This window comes from Pistacia vera, unplaced genomic scaffold, assembly GCF_008641045.1.
Source record: "Pistacia vera cultivar Batoury unplaced genomic scaffold, PisVer_v2 Contig401, whole genome shotgun sequence".
NCBI lineage: Eukaryota > Viridiplantae > Streptophyta > Magnoliopsida > Sapindales > Anacardiaceae > Pistacia > Pistacia vera.
In genome coordinates, this window is record NW_022196226.1 from 254,858 (window position 1) to 279,416 (window position 24,559).

The 24,559-nt window shown below is 34.3% G+C and overlaps 1 protein-coding gene and 1 long non-coding RNA gene across 4 annotated transcripts; one reads left to right on the forward strand and one right to left on the reverse strand.

The window, feature by feature from the left end:
• Positions 1–406: 406 nt before the first annotated feature.
• Positions 407–3,904, reverse strand: LOC116141959 (metacaspase-1-like). Of its 2 annotated transcripts, none has more exons than XM_031427435.1 (5): positions 3,274–3,904; positions 1,813–2,137; positions 1,613–1,724; positions 935–1,123; positions 407–702 (listed from the first exon to the last, which is right to left on the reverse strand). In XM_031427435.1, exons 1-5 carry the CDS (start codon positions 3,725–3,727, stop codon positions 643–645), a joined length of 1,140 nt encoding a protein of 379 aa, XP_031283295.1. In that variant the 5' UTR covers positions 3,728–3,904; the 3' UTR covers positions 407–642. The 2 variants fall into 2 exon arrangements, with proteins under 2 accessions (XP_031283295.1, XP_031283294.1); XM_031427434.1 differs by having other exon boundaries at positions 1,813–2,140; positions 3,274–3,903.
• Positions 3,905–12,325: 8,421 nt separating this feature from the next.
• On the forward strand, positions 12,326–18,742 carry LOC116141967. 2 transcript variants are annotated; one of them, XR_004129914.1, is made up of 5 exons: positions 12,326–12,783; positions 13,109–13,220; positions 13,437–13,491; positions 13,584–13,625; positions 18,533–18,742. It is a non-coding gene; the product is annotated as an uncharacterized LOC116141967 (long non-coding RNA). The 2 variants fall into 2 exon arrangements; XR_004129915.1 differs by lacking the exon at positions 18,533–18,742 and adding an exon at positions 14,120–14,416.
• The last annotated feature ends 5,817 nt before the right edge of the window (positions 18,743–24,559 follow it).

The window sequence follows — 24,559 nt, forward strand, 5'->3', positions numbered from 1 at the left end:
TTAAAAACTTTGAAACAGGGTAACTTAAGAAGAGGTTCTTTAGTTCATAGTTGGTGCCAGTAGCTCAACTCTTTCTTTATTGTGGATTTTATCACATGTGGGTGTGAGCTTGGCCATTTTATGAACTTTTTGGTTTGTTTTTTTTTTTTTTTTTTTTTAAGTGGAACTATGGACCCCCACTGTTAAATTAATAAGCCTGCTTCTTAATATATCTCATTGAATTGTTGTAAAAATGTTTATTTTCTTATAATACCTTAAAATTTTCACAAATACCTTTCACTTAATAATAATCTTCACTCTTTTTTTTTTTTTTTTTTTTTTATTTCTTACTACCATGCTGCACAAACTAGTATATATATATATATATATATATAATTAAAACTAAAAAAGAAAACAATCTCATCAACCGAATCCATAAAGTCGCCCTATAAGCATCAAACATGTTTTTTTGGAAGATTACCAATAACTTCATTATTGATTTAAATGGGAATTTAAAGATACAATTTCTTTTGTAACCTTTATTCTAGACATGATTTGTACGTTCAGAGAGTTGAAGTACATCCAACCATACATCTTGTTTATTGAACAACAACGAACAATTTATGTCATGTTGTACTCTTGAAAATTTATCCAGCATGTACGTCAGAGTCTAAATGTTCTTTTAGAAACATTAAATATTTCCGAAGATGAAAGTTGAACCCTCTGTGTAAATCCATGAAAGAAATAAATACCATAATTTTTAAGGAAATAATGAATAAAAAATAAATGAAAATGTAATGAACTACAACATATATTAAATCCATGATATTTGATAGAGAGTTTTGTTGAAAGAAAAAAATTTGGCTTGTGCAACTTGTTCTTATTCTATTATAAGATGGGAAAAGCAAGTCTTTAATGTACTCTACATGTTCAAACCTTATGAAAGAAAGCTCACCTGTGTTATTCTGTTGTTAAAAAATTTCTTGAAGAAGTTAGAGCTAATAAGACATCGACTACTATTAACTTCATCAATGGTCTCTTGAATCAGGTCAAGTAAATCTCCATATGTTAATCCTGGATATTTCTTGACTATATCTATCAATATGAAAGTCAAGACACCATTCATTGTCTTTCTTGTGAATGCCTGCATATATTTGTTAATACATAAGTTAGCTGAGAAATGTTGAATGTTGTACATTTATGAAAATGATATGCACTTTAAATGCTCAAAAGGGGTAAAAGGCTATGACAAAATATGTTTGATATTATAATTATTAGGTTAATTAATTAATTTTGTAAGATATAATAACATTAATCACCCCGAGGTACGATAATATGACAAAAAAACCCCTGATGTTTATAAAATAATGAAAATTCCCCTTTCATTAAGTTTTAGGTGTTAAACTAAATGGTTAAGGGCAAATTGGTAAATATTTATTAAATCATAATAGTATAAATTCTAACAGCTCACTAACATTCCCTGATTGTAGAGAAATTTTTTTTATTTTAGAAACTTCAAGGGAATTTTTGTTAGTACCTCAACCTCAGGGAGTCTACATTTTAACTAATTTTGTTATTAAAAAAATAAATGTTATGTTTCGATTTCAATGCTAAAATTAATAACATCACTTACAGAAGTGTCGGAAGCCACTTGATCATCTTCACAAGCACTGAGACTAATTGCTAAGCCACCATTTGTGGCTTTGTTAACACCAGATGGAGGTATATTTTCTTCCCATTTTCTCCTGAATATTTTTAACCAAGAATTTCAGAGTGCATAAAAAGTATGAAAAATGACAAGAATGAGTATCATTAAGTGGATGAAAAACTTACGTCTTTCTATTGTAAATATATACCAAATCGAGAATTGTGCCACTATGACAAGCATCAACAATGGCATGAAGCGTAACACCTTGAATGAGAGGCTTAACAATGGTGGTATTGATATAATTATCAAGAATCATCCCTTCTTTCATAAAATCAACAGGACAAATTGTCTCATCAAACCCATCAATTTCATCACCATTAAAATCAGGTTGTCGTAAGCCATGGCCTGAGAAGTAGAATACAAGTGATTCACCTTTTTCGCAATCCTTCACAAGCCATTTCAAGGCCTTCTCGATGTTCTTCTTCGTTGGATGGTGTTCTTCTTCTTCATCTTCTGCAAACAAAATATATAAATACATTGATCCGGATTAGGATCTTTAATTTCAAACCATGGAATTATAAATCTCCAGGCCTTTTCTAACGAAGTTTACATTAAATTTCAACTATTTGATTGAAATATGGAATGGGGAATTTTTTTTTTTTTTTTAATGATTGTATACCTAGATTGTTCTTATTATTTTTAATTTTGTCATACTTAATCATTTTAGAAGAGGATAAAATTGTAGTTAGGCAAAAAAATTGATCATAATGAATCTAATTAGAAAAAGAAATATTTACATATATAGCTATCTTTACTAATTTTAATTCCCAAAATGTTAAGGATTTGTTTAAAAGATAGATTTAGTCATCAAATCACATGAATTGATCTAATTGCCCTTAGTAAAAAAAACAAAAACAAAAATAGATGAAATGTGTTAAACAACTAAATCTACGTTAATATTATGAATATATTAGTTTTTTTTTTTTTTTTTCCATTATGAGTATAATTGAGAAGCCATTAGGTTTTACGACCAGATTTGTTTTTTAAATAAAACTTGTACATTTTGATAAATTATAATTATCAAGTTAGCTATATATGTGTAAACCCAAGCTGATAATAGAATAAGTCTTCAACAAAAAAAAAAAAAAAAAAATTGACTTTAGTAATAGTAACAATGATAAAATTACTAATTTAACTCTGGTTAATACTAACTTTAGAACTTGAATTCTTTCTTCATTAAGTTTTTTTTAATGAAAATAATGGTCTTACATTAATAATAACTCTAAACTTTTAATGAATAATATAAGAAACTATGGGCCTAAACCTGAATGGTAAATTTGTACTTTTCCCATAATTATGACATGGTATAATAGTTTCGAAACGTGTATTACGCAAGCCAGGCTGCATCGTTAATGCTTTATTACTTTTATTTTCTAGGGCTAGCTTAAGTTTAAGACCAACTAACATTTGGCATTGGTTGGGGAAGCGATAGAGTTCCACTAACTTATTTTTGCCATCCACTGGGCCATTTAATTTTCCAAGAATATTAGACTAATATTATCATAAATGTAAAGATCAAAAGTCATTAAGGAGAAATAAGTATATCCAAAATATAAAAGCTTAAAATTAAATAAAAGGAATTTTACCTGTGAGTACAAGAATGCCCTCGGACTGATATCCGAACTTGGTGATCAACAGATCCCTCATGTTCTTCACATCATTGATAGTTCCTTTAAGCTTGTACTTAGTTTCCTTGTAGCTGACTCCGCAAAGCACAGCACGCTTCTTTGGTCGAGTCGGGGGCGACCTCTGAAGAGGAGACGGCTTACTATTCAGAGACGTCCTTTTAGGGCTAGTTTCAGTTCTTTTTCTCATGAAGTTCATATATTGTAAACTTTTCGTTGGACAGAAGCCTTTGACTTGACCATACGCTTCATTTGCTGTACTTGAATTATCGAAAATGTTTGATCTTTCTACTTTTATTTCAAGGTTACAACCTGGGCAAACAACTAGTCTTTCATTTGAATTACGTGGTGAGACTCGTTGCCTGCAGTAATAGCACTGAATTGGTCGACTCGTTTCCATTAAAGCATGTTGCATGTAATGGTTGAGCAATCTTCAGATTTAATTGACAAGCATATATACTTGGCGTTGGCGGAAAGGCAAATTGAACTTTCATGATATATGAACATATGGAAGAGCTTTAAGCTTATTCTTTACACACCTCTGTAGCTTTTGTTTTTTTTTTTTTTTCGGTAGAAGGTTGTATCATAAAGCTTTGTAAGACTTCGTGTGTGTGTGTATATATATATATATATATAAATACACACACACAAGAAGTCTTATAAAGCTTTATATAAGTTTAATTAACTAAAACATATTTTAAAAGCATATTATTATTTTTATACCAGTTGCTCTAGCTAATTCAAAAGTGCTTTCAAACGGTCACAAATATTACGGCTAGTGTTTGGGTTAAAATATACTAAGTTAAACGTACATTGACTGTTTTCTGTTATTCTTTTTAATAGAGTGCTTGACAAGTGTTTCTTTAAAAACTTTTTTGTAATAAGAGAATACTTTTATAAATATATGTTTAATTATTTCATACAAGTTATTGCTTTTATTAAAATATACTCTTTATTCATCTTTTCTTAATACAACTATAGAAGTATTCCAAATCTTATCCCTAAAGACTTAAGTCAATGATGATTACTCCTTTGATTATATTCCTTTAGTTCTAGTAATTTCTTCACTATGAACTTATGATATATTTTTTTTTTTTTTTTTTTGTTTCGGCTGAATGAGCAATCTAGAAAGCCTTATAAGTGCGAACTTTATTGTCCAATAAATTATAAAGGTTTTATTCTCTTTTGATAATTTCTTAATTGTTATGGTTTTGTTCTGTTTCATCTCTTTATTCCACAACAATGTAAAGTGGACGAACCTGATGCCAACTATCAATTGAGTGGCGTAAAAGGCTCTTTTGCTTTAATTTAGATAAGTTCAAGCGTGCGCCTACGTCTTATATTAACAAACACATTAATATACAAGAGAACACGAAGAATTGAACTTTTAATTAAAGGATAGAATCATTTATTGGTTTAAACTTTTATCTAAATAAATAATTGTTTGTGATTGGTGGTTATAGACAAATAATTCTAAATTACAAACAAATGAAAATACGAAAACGTGGTGAGATCCTTAAAAGCTCGTATGAGAAGAAGATATTATTTTAAAACCAATCTAAGTTAGAGATTTTGTAGTATATGTAAACGTTTATATAAAAACATAATCATATTGTTGGTGTTAGAGATAAATAAAAGAAACATAATACGTTACGTTTGAATCTTGATGTTTCCAACGACTTGCACGTGTAAAGCGCTAAGGTGACTTAGAAATTACACGTGAAATGGAAATGAAAGGAAATAAAGCAAAAGATGAGATTATATATGTTTGCAGAAACATAAATAAAAGAATGGCAATGACGATTTTTATAGTGGTTCGGATACTCAAACACGAATCCTACATCCACTATTATTTCATTATTCTCTAGCTATTTCTATGATATTGCCGATAAGACGTACAAAGAATAGAGAAATGCTTGGTTTACAGAGAAAGATAATAAAACTCAAATCTATGCATAGCTCTCATATGTGCTACCCCTCTTTCATGAAGAGAGGTGCTCATTTATACACATTTGAGGTCAATGTAATGAGTGTTTTGCAAGTTGCCTTGACACATGGAGAACTCTCATCTATCCATCTCTTAAAATGAGATAAGATTGGTATGAATATCTTTGAGGCGGTATGGGCTTAGTAGCTAGTACACTTTATCTTTTAGGCACTTGTTGAGCTGACATCAACGTGACTTTTTAGGCATAACAGAAGCCCTTCAGTTTTTGGAGTGCATAATCGCACTTCAAAAACTTAGGTCCTTGATCTGAATGGTTGTCGCACAATAGGCTGCAGTCTCAAACTAAAGAGCTCGAACTATAGCTAGCACGATCGGGTGCTGAGAGCTAGGACCGTGATTTGAGTGCTTGGAGCGATCTGAAGCTGAGCGCAATTTGATAACTGACATGAAATGTCCAGTAGATGAATTCTTGGAGAGAGCTGACTTTGGTAGCCAAATTAAACACATGGCTTAAAGGCCTTAAACGGACAAACAAACTTAAAACAGCCATAACTTTTGATCCGGGAAGAGTTTTGGAGCCCATAAGATATCTACAAAAAGCTTATTCCGAGCTTTACGTCGTGGCAATAGGAGAACCAGGTTGGGGCCATTTTCGAGGCCAAAATCATCCATTTTGGCATGTTTTGAGGCTGTTTGGAGTTTTCTACGCGTTTTTTCTAACGTTGGCAACTGGTTGCGATCTAAGAATTGAGAACTGATCGCGATCTGAAAGCTGAGAACACGACTTGAGGCTGTTTGCAATATCAAAGCTAAGAGCTAATCACGATTTGAGAGCTAGGAGCTGATCAGGATCTGAGAGGAGCTCGATCAAAGATCATAAGGACCTCGATCAGAAAGCATAAGAAATTCGATCAGAAAGCACGAAGCTTGATATGAGAACAGAAGGAGTTCAATCAAAAAACGTGAAGCTTGATCTGAGAACAGAAGGAGTTCGATCAGAAAGCGCGAAGCTTGATCCAAGAACTTAAGATCAGCGATCTAAGCGCTCGGAAGCACGATCTGGCTACTCAAAAGAGCGATCTAAATTACCTAAATGTGTGATTTCAACGATTTTGAACACACGATCTGGATGATATAAGCGTGCGATCTGCGATCTGGGCGATCTGAGCGCATGATCTCAACGATCTTGAACGCGTGATCTGAGCATGTGATCTATGATCTAGCCACACAATCTAAGAGCTCTGATGCATGCGATCTGCGATCTGACCACGCCATCTAAGAGCTCTGATGCATGCGATCTGTGATCTGACCATGCCATCTAAGAGCCCAAGATCTGCGATCTGCGAGCTAGCCATGCGATTTGAGAGCCAAAGATCAGCGATCTAAGCGTGCGATCTACGATCTGACCACGCCATTTGAGAACTTTGATGCATGCGATCTACGATCTGGCCACGCGATCTGAGAACTCTTATGCGATTTGAGCGCGTGATCTCAACGATCTGGAACGCGTGATCTAAGCATGCGATCTGACCATGCTATCTGAGAACTATGATGCGTGCGATTTGTGATCTGGCCATGCGATCCGAGAATTCTAATGCGTGCGATCTGCGATTTAACCATGCGATCTGAGAACTCTAATGCGTGCGATCTACGATGTGACCACGCGATTCAAGAACTATGATGCGTGCGATCTGCGATCTGGCCACACGATCTAAGAACTCTGACGCATGCGATCTACGATCTGGCCACACGATCCAAGAACTCTGATGTGTGCGATCTGCAATTTGGCCAAGTGATCCGAGAACTTTGATGCATGCGATCTGTGATCTGATCACGCGATCTGAGCACTCTAATGCGTGTGATCTGCGATTTGGCCACGCAATATAGGAACTTGGACGTAGGTTTGAGACCTACATGGGCCACCAAACTATTGATGCTTGATTTTGACACCAACGACTCGCACGTGTAAAACGCTAAGGTGACTTAGGAATTACACATGAAATGGAAATGAAAGGAAATAAAGCAGAAGATGAGATTATATATGTTTGTAGAAACATAAAAAAAAGAATGGCAAGGACGATTTTTATAGTGGTTCGAATGCTCAAAAGCTAATTCTACGTCCACTGTTATTTCATTATTCTCTGACTATTTCTATCATATTGTCGGTAAGACGTACAAAGAATGGAGATATGCTTGGTTTACAGAGAAAGATAATAAAACTCAAATGTATGTCTAGCTCTCATATGCCCAACCCCTTCTTTCATGAAGAGAGGTGTCAATTTATACACATTTGAGGTCAATGTAATGAGTGTTTTGCAAGTTTCCTTGACACATGGAGAGCTGTCATCCGTCAATCTCTTATAATGAAATAGTGTTGGAATGAATTTCTTTGAGGTGTTATGGGCTTTTCAGCTAGTACATTTTGTCTTTTAGACATTTGTTGAGCTTACATCAGTGTGACTTTTTAGGCATAAGATGTTACATAACATACATTTATTAAACAACTATACATATGAAGTGCTGCATACGTTTATACCCAAATTTAGAGTCAATAAGAGTCCGTCACAAATAACTGCATAACCAAATTTACAATTTTCTCAAATGCTTTCTAGCTATCAATGCGTGCAATTGTGATTAGTCTAACTAGGAATCCAAATCTTCCCATATGTCAACTAACAAGCAAGGGATAAAGAAAGAATAGAATTATTTCATTTACGAAACATATCAAGCTGGAATCTTTTCATTTCTTCTGAATAGAGTTATTTGTTTTCATTAATTGAGCGGCGCATGTTGATGATATACTAGAAATGACACTCGTCCAAGTTTTTCAAAGCAATAAAGTCTTCACCGGGCCGCGGGCCATTTTTTGTGCGATTATTACTTGTGTAAAGGTAAGATCTTAAATTTTAGGATTTGATGTTTTTATACTAACAAGGAATTTATCATCAACCCCCGATTTGATTAAACTTTAGGATGGCGAAATACAAATGATCCGAGGAACATCACGAGTTAAATTAAGGGTAGAGAATGAGACAATAAGTTTAGGCCTTACCTTATATTGGGACAGAACCAAAACCAAGTGTGCATTTGGGATTGTTGTAGCTTAAGAAATAATCAAGTTTTAAGCTACAATAATAAAAATATTTGATAAACAACTTTTAAAACTGATTAGATTTGAAGCTGATTATATAATAATCACATTTATAAAAGGATTCCAAAAGCTACCTATATAGTTTTTAAAAATAAGAGTATTTCTAAGGATGATTTTATACATGTACAATATTAAAACTACCCTTATATAATAATAGAAAATGTTATTCGAATTTTATATTGATAATTAAAACTACTATTAATTAAAGATTCATTTTATAAAATTCAAAATTAAGAAGGAACAATGATGGAATACCACAACAGTTGCTGGACCACAATCAACGGTACTAACATGTGTTTCACAAGTAACGGATGTCGAACCCTAGGAAATTACTAACTACCAATTACCAAAATTGACTATCTTGTTGCTATTTGATTAACCAAATTTTTATGAAGAAAAACCTAAACTAAACTAATCAATCGAAAACGGTTTAAAATTAAAAGAGAGATAGACTTTGAACAAAACCCTTGATTTTTAATGCAAGATTACTAAACCTAGGGCATAGACTTGGCACCAACTCTACTTATATGTATTGATAATTTATGCTAACCTTATTAAGCCTTTTTTACATGTTAAACTCCCTAGAATTCCAATAACTTTCTCTCAAATAATTACCAAATTAACTCCTAATTACTAACCTGAGATATCCCTAAATCAAATTTAAGTATTAAAAGATTATTACGCTCTATAGAGTTTACCAAAATCTCACAAGTCGCAGTAACCTATCTCTAGTGTTCGCTTAACCTATGGTTTTATTACCCGAAACCAACTAAGTATCATCTCTCGATCTCAACCTAGTCCATTAATTTATTTAATTCTTGGGCCCTTAAGAATTAAAAGCTATAAGTAAATGATCAAATTTGCGTAGCAGAAAAACAAAATAATTTAAAAAAATGAATAGATCATTACTCTAAACCCAAAATTTGGGCAACAATTATAACGTCTTACATGTTAAAACTAAATCTTTGTAAAAACTAAATCCATACAAGGATTCATTATATGTTATCAACGTTTGGAGGCTCCTTAATATCTCTGATTTGATCTCGCTTCAAGAATCCAAGAAGAGAAAAAGAATTTTCTCTCCACCAATGTCAAAAACGTGAGAGGGAAAGAAGATGGTGGCTAGGGTTTTTGATATAATGAATAATGTTCAATGTTTTTAATTTTAAATTGCACTTATATAGTGCACCAATTAAAAACCCTGTTCCACTTAGAAATACCATGGACTCCAATCATAATCCACCCTTGTAACCAAACACTCCTTTAATGGTATTTTAAATTTAATTAATTATTATTATTAAAATCAATTAATATATTAAACAATATGTTAACATTTAATTAACAATAATAATCCATTTAAATATATGCGCCCATGCATTTAAATATAATCTCACTAATTTTAATTTCAATATTAAAATTGAATACATGCAACAACCTCAACAAATTTAATTGCATTATGATATTACCAAAATAACCTTTTGTCTTAAAAGACGAAAAAACCCCTTTTACAGACTGATTCTTAAATTATCTTCTAAGTGTGTGACTCGTAGGCTCCTTATCATATTGATAGTGAGTAGTATCACAATTAACACCAATTAATCGTCTTACTACACACAGACCAAAATTGGCCCATAGCAAGGCATCATGGCCACCCAATAGATTTAGATTCAGCAAAATAGCTACCTATCAACGATATGGTTGCCATGCAGTAAAATCCTTTCATCATTCGTTATCCCATCAAGGATGAGGTACAAAAATAATGTCAACCTTAGATATCCTCGATATCTTTGTATTTAGTTATTGGACCAATGACCTGAACAATAAATTGGATTGAGCAATAACTCAATCCCACTATGGCTACAGATTTAGTGTCATTGCCATTTTACTGAATTGCGTAGTGAGATAACTTCTCCCATACCCGGGAGTGATGAATCCTTTGTCAATCCACTACTGTCTTGATACACTCTTCGATGCAGCCAATCATTACTATATTGATAGCTCTGAATAGAATTACATTGGGTTAGTGCCAAACTACACCAATCAATGCACAAGGCGCTCTGATAATCTCAAGTCTAAGGATCACATGCACCGCCATTCGTTAGAGGATTTATTCTATAGACACTGGGGTTACCATCCATATAGAATCCTCTAGTGAGTCTGTCCAGTGAACTTGCCTACAATGAACACCCATGTGTTGCACCCATGGTGCAGACAAGGCTAATTTTCGGTGTGAGAATCGGTTAGGTTCTGGCCTGAGAGGCTGCGGCGGCACTTGGGGGCGGAAACCAGGAAGATGAAGGGTGGTACTTTAAGGGTAGTTTGGTAATTGCAATCTGTACGCCTGTGTTAGAATTCAACAGTGGCTAATGGTGTTACTTTGAGGGTATCAATCTGGAATAAATAAAATCAGATACCACTTGCCACTTCGCTGAACCCCGGGTGGGAACGGGTCACTTACTCAATTCAAAATAAAATAATATAAAATATGGAAAAAACATTACTGCGATCAAATTTGATCAAATTTAAAACGTTAATATAGCACCACCCAATTAAAAGAGAAAAAACAAATTAAATTTTTTAAAAAATAAAAAATTTAGTGGGGTCAGCCGTCCTCACTCATTTTTATGTCGGTTCGTCTGATAATGTGACGCTATTGTGTTTTGTGTTAATATTGTCTATTTTTATTTGAACAATTTATTTTGATTTCATCTTTATACAAAAGCAAACCAGTTCTTCGTAACAATAGTGATAAGTTAATATTGGATAAGTACACCCATGATGAAGGGGCATGAGAAATTCAAACTGTCAAAGGCAGTATAAAAAGAAAGTTTTTTCTTTCAGTAAGGGTTACTCACCAATACGCAAAGAAAAACATGTTCTCTCTCTCTAAAATTAAAAAAGAAAAATACTCTATGCAGTTTATTCTTCCAGATTCAATTTTTGATTCAGAGATAAGGAGAAGAGGTATTTATGCTGTGTAAATTTATTGTAGTTCATTTATATACAAAATCTGATTGCAATGGGTGACTATGATTTTGAGATTAGTTTAGGATATATATTATTCTATGTTTTTCCAACATTGGTATCAAGGCTTTTGGTTTATATTGTTTTAAATTCGTACTGTTAAAGCATGTTGCTTGTTGATTAATGCAGTTCTGAATTTTGAATTTTTGTGCATAAAAAGTTGTTTTTTTTTTTTTTTTTGGTTATAATAATTACACTATTAGATTCCTTATGAAATTACGAAGAAAATGGTTTTTGAATCATAAAAAATGGAGTTAAAATGACTTAGATATGTCTCTTTAAAGTTTCGGCTCTTTGTACGCGTTAATTTGCGGGTCGGGTACCGAGTTGCAAACTCGGATGGAGGTTGAAGATGACTAACGACTGACATGTCGTTTTAACTCCAGATTTATATATGACATGTCGTTTTTACTCCAGATTTATATATGACATGTCGTTTTTCTGTTTTATTTTTTTTAAAAATAAAATACAAATAAGCGTGATTGGTGAGATTTGAACCTAAGTCTCCAAGCTTAAAACCCAACACTCTAACCATTGGGCTACCTATTTAATTTAGGTTACCCATATTTTCAAATATATTCAACTCCGCCCCAACCTAAAACCAAAATAAAAGTGGATCAAGTTGACGCACGGATCTAACCCAATACATCAAATGGGTTAGTCAAACCCTGTAATTAGTCAAACCCAACCTATAAGGTCAAACGGGTCAGTCAAACCCAGCCAACGTCTGACCCGTAAAACCAAATGGGTCAATTAAACCGGGTCAACAGCTGACTCATAAAGTCAAACAAGTCAAACTCGGGTCAAAATTGACCCGGTGAAATATGAAACGGGTCGACCTGACCCGAATTTGTGTGAGGCGCATGTGCCTCTTCAAAACGCATCTCTCCTTTAACTCTCCCTAATCACCGTTGCTCGCGACCTACACTTTCTACCGCAAGACAGCTGCTGTTTTGGCGCCCTCTCATCTGCTTTTCGTCGGGTTTTGGTGTTTAATCAGTGGGGTTTGTTGTTTTTGAAGTGTTGTTTGTGATTGTATCCTTGTTGTGTTTGGTCGAATGTAACCACCCCCCCAACAACACTCTAACCTTGCTGCTCCATCGTCACCCACCACCTGTTCGACCATTTGCCACAACAAGCCTACCCAACCCAGTGCCATCCTTTACTGTTGCGTGCGCAGCCTGCATTAAGATGGGAGGAGGAGTGGCAATTGGTTGTGTCGTTGGTGGTGGTGATGGTGCTGAAGGAGGAGGTGATGGGGTATGAAGTTTGGTGATTTCTGACAGTTTGGGTGAGAAATCCGGTAGGGATCCACGGAAAACGAGCAGCGCTGGTGCCGACAATGGTGGTGAGTTGAGAGAAATGGGGTTTTGACGCTTTTACCGTTAAATTAAAAGAAACGATGATAGTTTATGGGTAAAACCAACCAAGGGTATGAACTTAGGATTTCGGTAAACGTCAATGAGAACATGTCGTTTGCTCTTTTGAATTTAATTTCTGCGTCCTTAGTGATATCACTCCCTTTCCCAACCAATATACATTAGCTCCTGTATGTCAATCACATTTAAAAGTTTAATTTGTTAAATTTCTTTAGTAATATAAAAAGTAAATAAAACAAAATAGATAATAAAACAACTTGATGACATTGTTTTTTCTCTTTTGAAATTAAACAGGAGGGCGTGGGAGGATAACAAACCAGCATCTGGTGCTAACAAAGCCACAAGTGGTGGATTGACAATCTGTCTCAGTGCTTGTGAAGATAATGAGCAAGCTTTTGATACCTTTGTAAGGTTTTTCTATTTTGTTGCTTTTTTATTTATATTTTTAATGCGTAGTAAATTTATAGGCATACCTTATAGTTTAAATAATATGGTGAAGGAAATGTAAATAATTGATTATTATCGCATCATTTTGGATACCAACTGCATAGTAATTTTGATACCAACATGTTTAATATTGAAAGATTGTTCTAAAGGAATTTGTCGACATAAAAATGAGCAGGCTTTCGCCGAAAAGACAATGAATGGTGCCTTGACCTATCTTTTCGTGGAGGCTGGTAAGCAACACCCACAATTATCATACAGTTATTTACTTGATTTAATTCATGGAAGGATTGAAGAAATTAACAATAATATTAGTGCTACTCAGAAAAATTGCTTATGGAGCATCTCTAATGGCCGGTTATCGTAGGTGAGTTTGTCTTTCCATGGTTTAAAATTTAATGTCATTCCTTATTGTTAGTAAAGGGGTAACAGTGTCATTTGTCAATGCTATTAGTTGTTATGTTTCTGTTAGCTTTCAGTTAAGCTGTAACAAGATTAGTTAGAGTATTGTTACACTCATGTAAACACTATAAAAGTGTACAGTAAAACAAAATGTATTAACAAAAAAGAGAAAGTAGTAAAATAATTACAAAATATTAAGCTCTTACTCTCTCTCTCGTTTTCTTCTCCTCGTTCCAATTTCTTGGTTACCTTACCCAAAGTCTCACATGGTATCAGAGCCATTGACTAGCGTCAAAGATGGTAGATCTGACACATTTCTCTCCTAATTTAGCTAATTCAGCTCACAAAATACCCATTGGTTTAGTCGATTGCACGAATTCATTGTCAATGACCTACTCAGCTCTTCTAGTAATTTCCCCTAAACTAACTAGGGATAATTACAAATTTTGGAAATCCCAGATTCTGTTCGCAGTTGGATCTCAAGATTTAAAAGAGGACCTTACTGGATTAGTCTCATGCCCAACCCCATTTGTCAAGATTCAAGCTGAAAACTCGGAAGGGGCTGTGGAGAAAAGAACCAATCGAAAGTGTAATCAGTGGAAGAAAACCAACAAATTACTTGTAAGTTGGCTTCTTAGCTCAATCTTTGAATCTATGTTCAATGTAGTCTCAAAGTGTCAATTTTCTGTTGATATGTGGATTACCTTAGAAAATGATTTTCTTACCGAGTCAAGAACCAAAACCCTGCATATTAAGAATTTTTTGCAAAATACTAAAAAGGACAATCTAAATATGCATGAATATTTTGTCAAAATGAAAGGATTTGTAGATATGTTGTTTGGTAGTGGAATTATTGTAACTGATGAGGAGCTTTTGAATTATATACTTGAAGGATTAAACTCTGAATATGATCCTGCCATGGTTAATATAACCACCAGATTAGAGTCCCGTTTAGATCCATTAACGATTCAGGAAGCACAAATCATTCTGCAGAAATATGAACTTAGGTTAGAAAAAGCAAATCTGGCCCTGAATTCTGTCATCAACACTGAGTTTTGTGGGGGGTTAGTGCATCTTGCTATTGTTTCTACAAATGAAACTGATAAGAAATATCAAAATGAATTACAATCTAAGTTCAGTTTTGGACAAACCAGTTCTGAGCAATCTGGTTTTGGACAGTCTCAAATTCCTAGTCCAGCCTTTAATCATGGTTTCACACCTCATCCATACATTCCTTTACAATCCATTCCCAACCCTAACCACCCTATTAACCCATTAGCTTTCAACCCATCTTACTCCATAATTTGGGGGTAGCCGAGGTAGAGGCAGAGGTTTTGGAAGAAACAGGCTGGTATGTCTAGTGTGTGGAAAAAATGGTCACTTAGCATTAAACTGCTATCATCGGTTTGATGCTAATTTTACTGGAGCAAATAATATACCAGGCAGAAATCAGTTTTCTCAGAACTATATCAGATCACCAGAGAACTTTCAGCCACAATTCTACACTTCACATGGTTCTTATAACTCCAGTGCACATCGGCATATGCATTCACAGCTTGACTTCTCCAACAGTTCAAGTGCTAATTCAATTGGATTTTCAAGCAGTCCTCAGTCAATTCCTGTGCAGTCTCAATCATCTATGCACAATCATCATAATCAAGCACTTCTATCTCAAGCACATGCTCCTCCTGATCCTAATGTAGTTGCACATTACACTGCTACTCCAACCACAGTTCAAGATGTCTCATGGTACATGGATTCTGGAGCAATAGACCATGTGACCTCTGATGTATCTCAACTCACACTGAACTCAAACTACACTGGCAATGAGCAGCTTCAAGTTGGAAAAGGTGAGCTTCTTCCTATCTCTCACACTAGTTTTACTTCATTTTCATGTCAATCTAGATCTCTTCATTTGAAAAATGTGTTATGTGTGCCTTCTATTACAAAAAACCTGTTAAGTATTTCCAAATTCACCAAAGATAATAATGTCATTGTTGAATTTTTTTGCTGATCACTGTGTGGTTAAGGACAAGCACTCCAAAGCTATTCTTCTTCAAAGAAAGCTTAAAGCTGGCCTATACCAACTCCAAACTTCAACCAATACATCCTTTTCAAACTTAAATCTGTCTCCTGGTCAGTCAACTTCTTCATCTTCAGCTTTCAACACAACAACCAAGACTTCAAGCCTATTGCATCTTGAGCAACCTTTACCATTTTGTAGTAAAAAATAATGTTGCTAGTTCTTTGTATGATTTCAAACAATCTACTGATTCAGTTTCTGTCAATACTAGTTCAGCTCTATCTAGTCAGTCCAATCTTGTATCTGCTTGTAATGATGCTACTAATAATAATAAAGACAACATTTTTCAATCATTTCCAGTAGAAAAACCAATTGCATGTTGTGGCACAAACGATTAGGACACCCCAATGCTACTGTCCTTACTAAAGTCATGAATTCCTTGAACATCAATAGCTCAGTTCAAGGCTCTTTAGAATTCTGCACAGCTTGCCAATTTGGAAAACTTCATCAATCTACATTTCCCAGATCAGCTTCTAGAGCTTCTTAACCTTTAGAATTAGTTCATTCAGAACTTTGGGGACCAGCACATATTTCATCTCCTGAAGGCTTTAAATATTATATCCAATTTCTAGATGATTACAGTAGATTTACCTGGATTTTTCCCTTAAAAACTAAGTCTGAAACAAGTTTGGTTTTTTAGCAGTTTCATAAACTTGTACAGAGACAGTTTAATAAGCCTCTGAAAAGTGTCCAAACAGATTTTTTTTTTTTGGGGGTGGGGTGGGGTGGTTGAGTTTAGAAGTCTAACATCCTATTTTGCTAATCATGGTATTGTTGTAAGATATCCTTGTCCTTATACACATCAGCAAAATGGAAGGGTTAAACGGAAACATAGGCAAATAGTTGAGCAAGGGTTAACCTTATTAGCTCAAGCCAGCATGCCTCTAAAGTACTGGTGGCTTGCTTTTCAAACAACAACTTATCTCACAAACAGACTACCCACCCTTGTTCTATCCAATTCCTGCCTTTTTCAAGTTCTGTTTACTGCAAGAATTGTAGCAGAGAAATTCGTGGAAGGCATCATCAAGTTGCACGGTATGCCTAAATCAATTATTAGTGATCGGGACCCAACTTTCATCAGTAATTTCTAGAAAGAATTTTTCAAGCTGTCGCGCTCCAAACTACAGTTCAGTTCCGCATATCATCCGCAGACGGATGGCTAGACGGAAGTCATCAATCGCTGCGTTGAAAAATATCTTCGGTGTTATGTTCATCAGTGGCCATGAAAATGGAGCAGTTACTTACTTTGGGCGGAATATTGGTATAATACGACATACCATATTTCAATAGGGATGACCCATTTTCAGGCGCTGTATGGAAGATTGCCGCCTTCCATTCCGACGTATACAGAGGGACTATCACCGGTACATGAAGTTGATCGGTACATGAAGTTGATCAGCAACTCATAAACCGAGATGAATTGCTACGGCAACTGAAGGCTAACTTGGCAAATTTGGTAAACAGAATGAAGCAAATGGCAGATAAGAAAAGGAGAGATGTTTCGTTCAATGTAGGCAAATGGGTACTTTTGAAACTGCACCCATACCACCAGCAAACGGTCTTTAAAAGGGTTCATCAGAAACTAGCTAGCCGTTTTTATGGACCTTACCAAATTTTAGAGAAAATCGGGCCTGTCGCATATAAGTTATAATTATCGAAAGGGACGCGCATTCACTCAGTGTTTCATGTGTCACTCCTCAAACGGTACCAGGACAACGGCGGCAACGTGGAAACACCACAGGTCGAGTTACCACCATTTATTGATGAAGGGTGGTCGTCTTGGAGCCTCAACTAATTGTAGATTACCGTTGGATCAAACAAGGCACTCAAGTGGTCGAAGAAGGCTTGGTGCACTAGAAGCACCTTCCAGCCGAAGAGGCAATGTGGGAACCCACAAAGAAGTTACGAGAACTGTTTCCACATTTTGACCTTGAGGACAAGGATCCACTTGATGGGGGAGGTATTGTTAGGCCACGACGATCGGCAAGAGACAGGCGACCAAATCCCAAATACTTGGGATAAGCTGGTCGTGATGAGCAGGAATAGGTCAAGGCAAATAAGCTGGTCGTGACGAGCAGGAATGGGTCAAGGTAGTTGCAAGATTTCGTGCGAGTTTCATTTGCAAGGTTATGCACGAATTTACGTGCATGAGTTATGCTTAACTTTTGGAGTGTTTTGTTTACGTTATTTACGTGTCTATTTACGTGGATTGTAGTTCAGTTAGTTTCCCTTTATTTCGGTTTACTTGTACGAGACTTTGCTTTATTTAAGTAGCCGCAGTCATCAATGAAAGCAAGTAATTATTTCTATGCAAACTGTGGTACACTTCTCACCTGAAGAGAAGACAAAATATCTGATCATTTCATTCTCTGCATTTGGGACCTATTACTCGGTGAGTGAATAAATAATATGTGTTTGTGAGAAACTTTCTCATAAATACTAACATATGACATGTTATCCTAAACACTTCACCCCAATTTACTTTAGGGTGTCAAGTACACCTTTCTCAATACAAGAGATTTCACTCTTTCTCTAGAAATGTCCAATCAACCCAATAGTGAAACTAACTATTTACTATACAAGAATAGATGATCTAAAAAATGAATGAACAAGGTTTTAGCCTAGAAAGATCCAACCTACGAAATCACAAACAAGGGTGTAGAAATGTGTTTAGTTTAAAGTAATAAGTTTCATAAATGAAAGCTCTAAATTGGTTTGAACACTTTTTATTTATAAATTTGCAAGTTTTTGAGTGACTGTTAGAAATTAAATGGAACGAATTTATACAGGAGGGTCTCAAAAACTACTCTTGGAGCAAAAACCGGATGGAGTAGATGAGGAAAATATAGTTGTTATTGCTCAACGGTCAGCAAGATAATAGAGTAAAGAAAATTTTCTCTCAAGTATATTTGGCTGTGTAAGGAAATATGGGATTTACGTAGTGGAATATAAAACAAAATTTAAATCCCAATTCCTTTAAACCTGAAATCAGGGTTATGATTATATGTATTTAATTATTAAATTCACACAAGGTTTAATGAATTTACTATCGTTGGAGGTTCCTTCACTTTAATTTGTTCTTCCACAAATCAATCCAAATGTATGAGTGCACGAACTAGTCCACACGAAGGCACTAAAAGATCAAAAGGAAAAATCAAATGTTAGATTGATTTTGGAATTTTTTAGGATTAGGTTTTCAAATTAGGGTTAGGGTTTTATTATAAAATAATTTTAAAACTTTTCCTTCAATGAGTAGTAATTATGATTATATGTATTTAATTATTAAATTCACACAAGGTTTAATGAATTTACTATCGTTGGAGGTTCCTTCACTTTAATTTGTTCTTCCACAAATCAATCCAAGTGTATGAGTGCACGAACTAGTCCACACGAAGGCACTAAAAGATCAAAAGGAAACATTGTTAGATTGATTTTGGAATTTTTTAGGATTAGGCTTTCAAATTAGGGTTAATATAAAATAATTTAAACCTTTTCCTTCAATGAGCAGCAATGGGCGGTGACCCTAGATTAAGTGACTAACTTATACTCAATTATTTTGTAAAATTACAAAAGGCCCCTTTATAATAACATTACCAAAAGACCTGTAATGGTAAATTGTTAAAAATTACAAAAGGCCCCTTTATAATAACATTACCAAAAGACCTGTAATGGTAAATTGTTAAAAGGTCCCTTTCACTGAAAATCCCTAAATCATCTCCCTTGACTCAATTTATTAAAGAGATCAAAATTGTCTTTACCAATTCAAGAAATAAATCTAAAATTCTAAAAATAAGAAAATTTGTTCAATAAACTTCTAAAGCATTAACATTTGGAATTCAACCTTCTTTTGTGTGTGACCTATAAGTACTCTCCCAAGTTGGCAGTGAATAGAAACATGATTAATTTGTAATTAATCATCTCTCTATTCACAGACCAAGATTGCCTTCTAGCAAGGCAGCATGACCACTCAAATGACAGAGAGTCAATAGAAGAGATATACCTGTCAACAGTACATGCAATCAAATCCATTCATCATCTGTCATTTCATCAAGGCTAAGACACAGAAATAGTGTCTACTTCAGGTATTCCTTTTATATGTATTGGTATTTGGCTATCGGATCAACGATCGAACTAAATCGGATTCAACAACAATTCAATCCCACTGTGGCCACAGATTTTAATCATTGCCATTTAACCAAACTACGCGGTGAGATAATTTCTCCCATACCCAAAAGTAATGACTCTTTTGTTGATCCATCATAGTGTCGAACCAGTCGTCACGGCTACAAAATTAAACCTAAGTACCGTAGTAGGCAATAAGTAGGGTAAAATCCACAAGGAGCAATTACTATCAACTTAATGTATAATTGAGTCACTAAAATAAAATTGGCGATTTTTAATCGACTAGTATTCTAAGAAATCAATTGCAGGAAATCAAATTACTAACTAAAAAACAATATTAAAGGCGTTGTCCTATAGCTTCGGCTCAACTAAGGATTGGCACACAATTCTTCTTCTCACTCTTGGATTTCCTAAACATACAAGGCAAGGAATATCACATAAAAGTCTCTCAATAACCTAGGTATAATCTATCATGTCTCCTTGTCATCTTAGTTACAAGTTGATTGGTTAAAGACTATCTTCAGTTAAAAGAAAGACTCAAACAATTAAAACTGCTAATTGGTACAGAGAGAATAAATACAATCCATAATCCTTGTAATACAATCACAAATTTATCACACTTGAATGAATTCACAGTAGAAACATTACTAAATGACGATATGTAATATGATTGTAATCAATATAAACAATTGGAAACCATAATCGATCATTTAGAACTGTCAAACCCAACATTCAACATGCAATCAATTTGATTTCACAACAAATATAGATCCAGCAAAGCAATTCATATATCAGATCAACCAGAATTCTCGTAATCAAACCGAAACAAGGAAATTTGCCAACCAAATTACATAAAACTCAAACCATTCATTCACTGTGTAATTAATAACCCAATTAGTCAAGAGTTTAAGTGAAGAGGAACATCACCTAAATCTTGGTTTGCCTCTGCCTAACAGGCAACCGGAGCTCAACCACTCATGGTGGTGTCGATAGAAGCTGGAAAGTTAGAATTGGAGCTGGTCATGGTGATGAGGACGTGATCGACAATGAGGTGGCATGCTTCGTGGTTGGAGAAGACAATGAAATCACTTATAAGATGAAAAGACGCAACTTGCTAAAAAATGTTAGCTTCTAGTAGTGGTTCCTGGCGGTTGGTGGTGGAATGATGATCTGAATGTATTGGGAGGTAGAGCTTGAGATGGGGAGTAACGATCAGCAATTGGGGAGGTGCAACATTGTCAAAAAGGAGAGCCTGCGTGCTCTTTATGCCGGTTTGTGGCTTTATTATTTATGGCATCTTCTTGCTTTGTGGGGAGCCTGTGTGCTCTCTTTTTGCTGTTCATGACTTTGTGGGTTTTACCAGGGTTCTTGACTGAGAGTTATCAGTCATCCCTTGGGGTATGCCCCTCGTATTTGTATATTTTTTGTCTTTATACATACTTACCTTATCCAAAAAAAAAAAAAAAAAAAACACTTGTTAAAAAGTGAGCGAAATCTGGTGTGGAAGTTGAAGATTCATGAAATGCAAAGTGGAATCTCATCGAAAAATGGTAAATTAACAGAAAGAAAGCTCAGGGAAGGTGAGATGGTATAGGGAAGATAAACTGTTGCCTGGGAGGCCCACCATTGTCAAAAAATGGCAAAATCAGCCTGGAAGTTGAAGAGATGCGTGAGATGGGGGGATGATGGTGGTGGTAAAAAATGGTTTGTGAATGGTGATTTTGGAAGTTAAGGAGTCACGGAGATGCTTACTAGAGGAGATCAAAGAGGGAGAAGGATAGGATTTTCAAGTTTTGAGATTGCTCCTGGAAAAATCGCACAAAGCTTTCCTTTTATAGAATTTGCAGCAAATATTTTTGGACCCTGTAGATTGAAAAGTGACAAAATCAACCCCTGAAAATGTGACATTTTATCCCTTGAACAATATAAACGAGACAAATTCAGCCCTAATCAATAAATCATAGAGGTGGAAAAGTAACCCGCTCGGCCCGACCTGACCCGGCCAACCCAACCCTAACTTGTCGGGTTAGGCTGCAGGTTGGGCCGGGTTAACCCCCTTTTTTATTATTTTGTTTTGTTTTGTTTAAGTTTAAATGTTTAATTAACTTTTCAAATGAATAATTAATAATTTATAAATGAATAAATGTAATATTTTTTAGTTAACTTCTTTTCAAATATCAATAATTCATTTAAATTAAATTTTTTCTGTTAACATTCCAAATATTAATTCAATTTTAATACATTAAAATTGTAATATAAGAAAAATTAAATTTATTCATTTATTAAAAAATAAAATAAGAAATTACAATAATTATTGCCTCGTTAAAAACCTCACCAACAAAAACCCAAAGGGACAAAAACTTGGTAAAGAAAAAAAAGTGCAATAATTGACAATTAATTTACAATTTATAATTTACAAAATAACTAATTTTGAGGTTGACTAGGACCTCCCTCATCCGTATCATCTATATTATAAAATTGAAATGATTCTATTAATGTATTGTCGACAACCTCGTATTGACCTTGATGGCGCGACCGTTCCCAATCTCGAAGACATGTGAGGACTTCAATCATTTTTTGTGAAAGTTTAGTCCTCCTTTCATTTAAAATTCTTCCACTTGCACTAAATGTTTGTTCAGATGAGACAGTTGAGACTGGAACAGCAAAAACATCCAAGGCAAGTCTTGATAATACCGGAAAAATACATTTTCTGGTTTTCCAATATTCCAAGACATCAAAGTTGGCTCTTTGTTGTGGATTTGTTGATAACATTTCAGGAGTTTCCAAATATTGTTGAAGCTTGTTACTCTGTGACTGCATGGTGGACAGTAGATTCGTTGTTGCCGTTGGTGCTTCTGAAGAGGAGGTTGCGCCTGTGCTTCAGGTTCGGTTCCTCTTCGGCCTATTAAATGCACTCCAGGTGTATAAGTCTTTATTTGTTTCTTCTGATGAAACTTCCCTTTGTATTTCATGTCTTTGCGGGTTCCATACTTGTTTTCATATTGGAAATATACCTCTGCAAGACAATTTTTTATCTCTCAGACAAATGCTAAGTTTTGTAAATTTTTAGTTAATGTCTCTAAATCATTTTCTAAACCTTCTTGTTTAATTCTAGGATAAAAAATGACACCTAAACAATAAAGAAAAGGAATGGGTTTAAAATATTTAAAAAAAAAAATTTCCATTGCTTTTACTGGTTCTTTTAAAATTTCATTGTTTTTGTTTTTTGTAAATAACTCTGAAATTTTTACAATTGTATGTATTACCAATAGACTAGTAGGATAATACACACCAGAAAGTTGTAAAGTGGATTGGAAAAAAATTTTAAGAAAATAATGAAATACTTTAGCTATTTGTCAATTATTTTCTACTAAATACTGATGACCTCTATTATTTGCTACAAAATAACTAATTAAATTAGCAAAAGGTAAACATGAATCAAGTATTAAATAAGTATTATTCCATCTAACAGGCATGTCTAATGCAAATTTTCTAAGAGACATATTTGATTTTATACAAGCATCTTGAAATTCAATATTTCTTTTATTACTACCAGTAATCCAAGCTAAACAATCTCTAATTCTATCAATATTTTCTTTAATTATTTTCATACCACTTTTCACAATTAAATTAATAACATGACATGTACAACGTTGGTGAAAAAACTTCAAATTGTTATATAAAGGATAATTACTTTGAAAATAATCTATAGCTTTACTATTAGAACTTGCATTATCTAAAGTTAAACTTATTACTTTACTAACAATATCATAATCTTCTAAAACTTCAACAATTTTATTATAAATTTGTTGACCACTATGATCAACATCCATTAATCTAAATCCTAATAAAGATTTATTTAATTTACATTCATTATCAAAATAATAACTAGTCACACAAATATAATCTTGTTTAACTCTACCACTCCAAATATCGACAGTTAGAGCCGCACTAAAATGACAAGTATGTATTTTATTTTTTAATTCTAATTTCATTTTCTTAAACAATTTTATTAAATCATTTCTAGTTGCCGTTTTAGAATAACTTTTAAATCTTGAAAAAAATGAATTTTTAATAAATCTTTCAAAATATTTATCTTCAGCCATATTAATAGGTTGATTAGTTGCAGCAATATATAAAGCTAATTGTTCCCTATGTACATCAGAATTATAACGCCAAGTAGTACCCATATTAGTTATTCAAGTTTGATTGGTTTCTCTATTTCCATGTTGAGCAATACGTTTATTAGCATGCCTTTTTAAAGTACTAATACCATTACCTGAATCAGCTTTATAAACATTTCCACAATACTTGCATCTTGCTTTCTTCACTTGAACTCCATTTTCTACCTCGTAAAACTTATCGAAATGTGTCCAAACGTCTGATGTGTGTCTGTTGTTGCTTTCGATAGCAGTTGATGAACCCGCTTCAGTTTGAGATGAAGTTGGACTAGAACGATGATTACGAGGACGACTTCTAGAGTACTGGGAGCTGTATGGGGAGGAATCAGTGGCATATTTTGAGGTGTATCGGATTCTGAGATTGGGAAAGCTGCGGGACTATTTGAATCTCCTGCATTTATGTTAGTAAAATCAGCGGGACTAGGACTAGGATATTAGTTTTCTTCATCATTGATATTGATGGGAGAGAAATATCTATCCATTGTAGTTGAAAAAAAAAAAATTGATGTAGAA

Coding starts and splice junctions, on each gene's coding strand:
- LOC116141959 (XM_031427434.1), bottom strand. CDS start 3,727: ATGCAACATGCTTTAATGGAAACGAGTCGACCAATTCAGTGCTATTAC. Junction 2,141..3,273: donor GGGCATTCTTGTACTCACAG/GTAAAATTCCTT, acceptor TTTTGTTTGCAG/AAGATGAAGAAGAAGAACAC. Junction 703..934: donor TTAACAACAGAATAACACAG/GTGAGCTTTCTT, acceptor GGATTTACACAG/AGGGTTCAACTTTCATCTTC.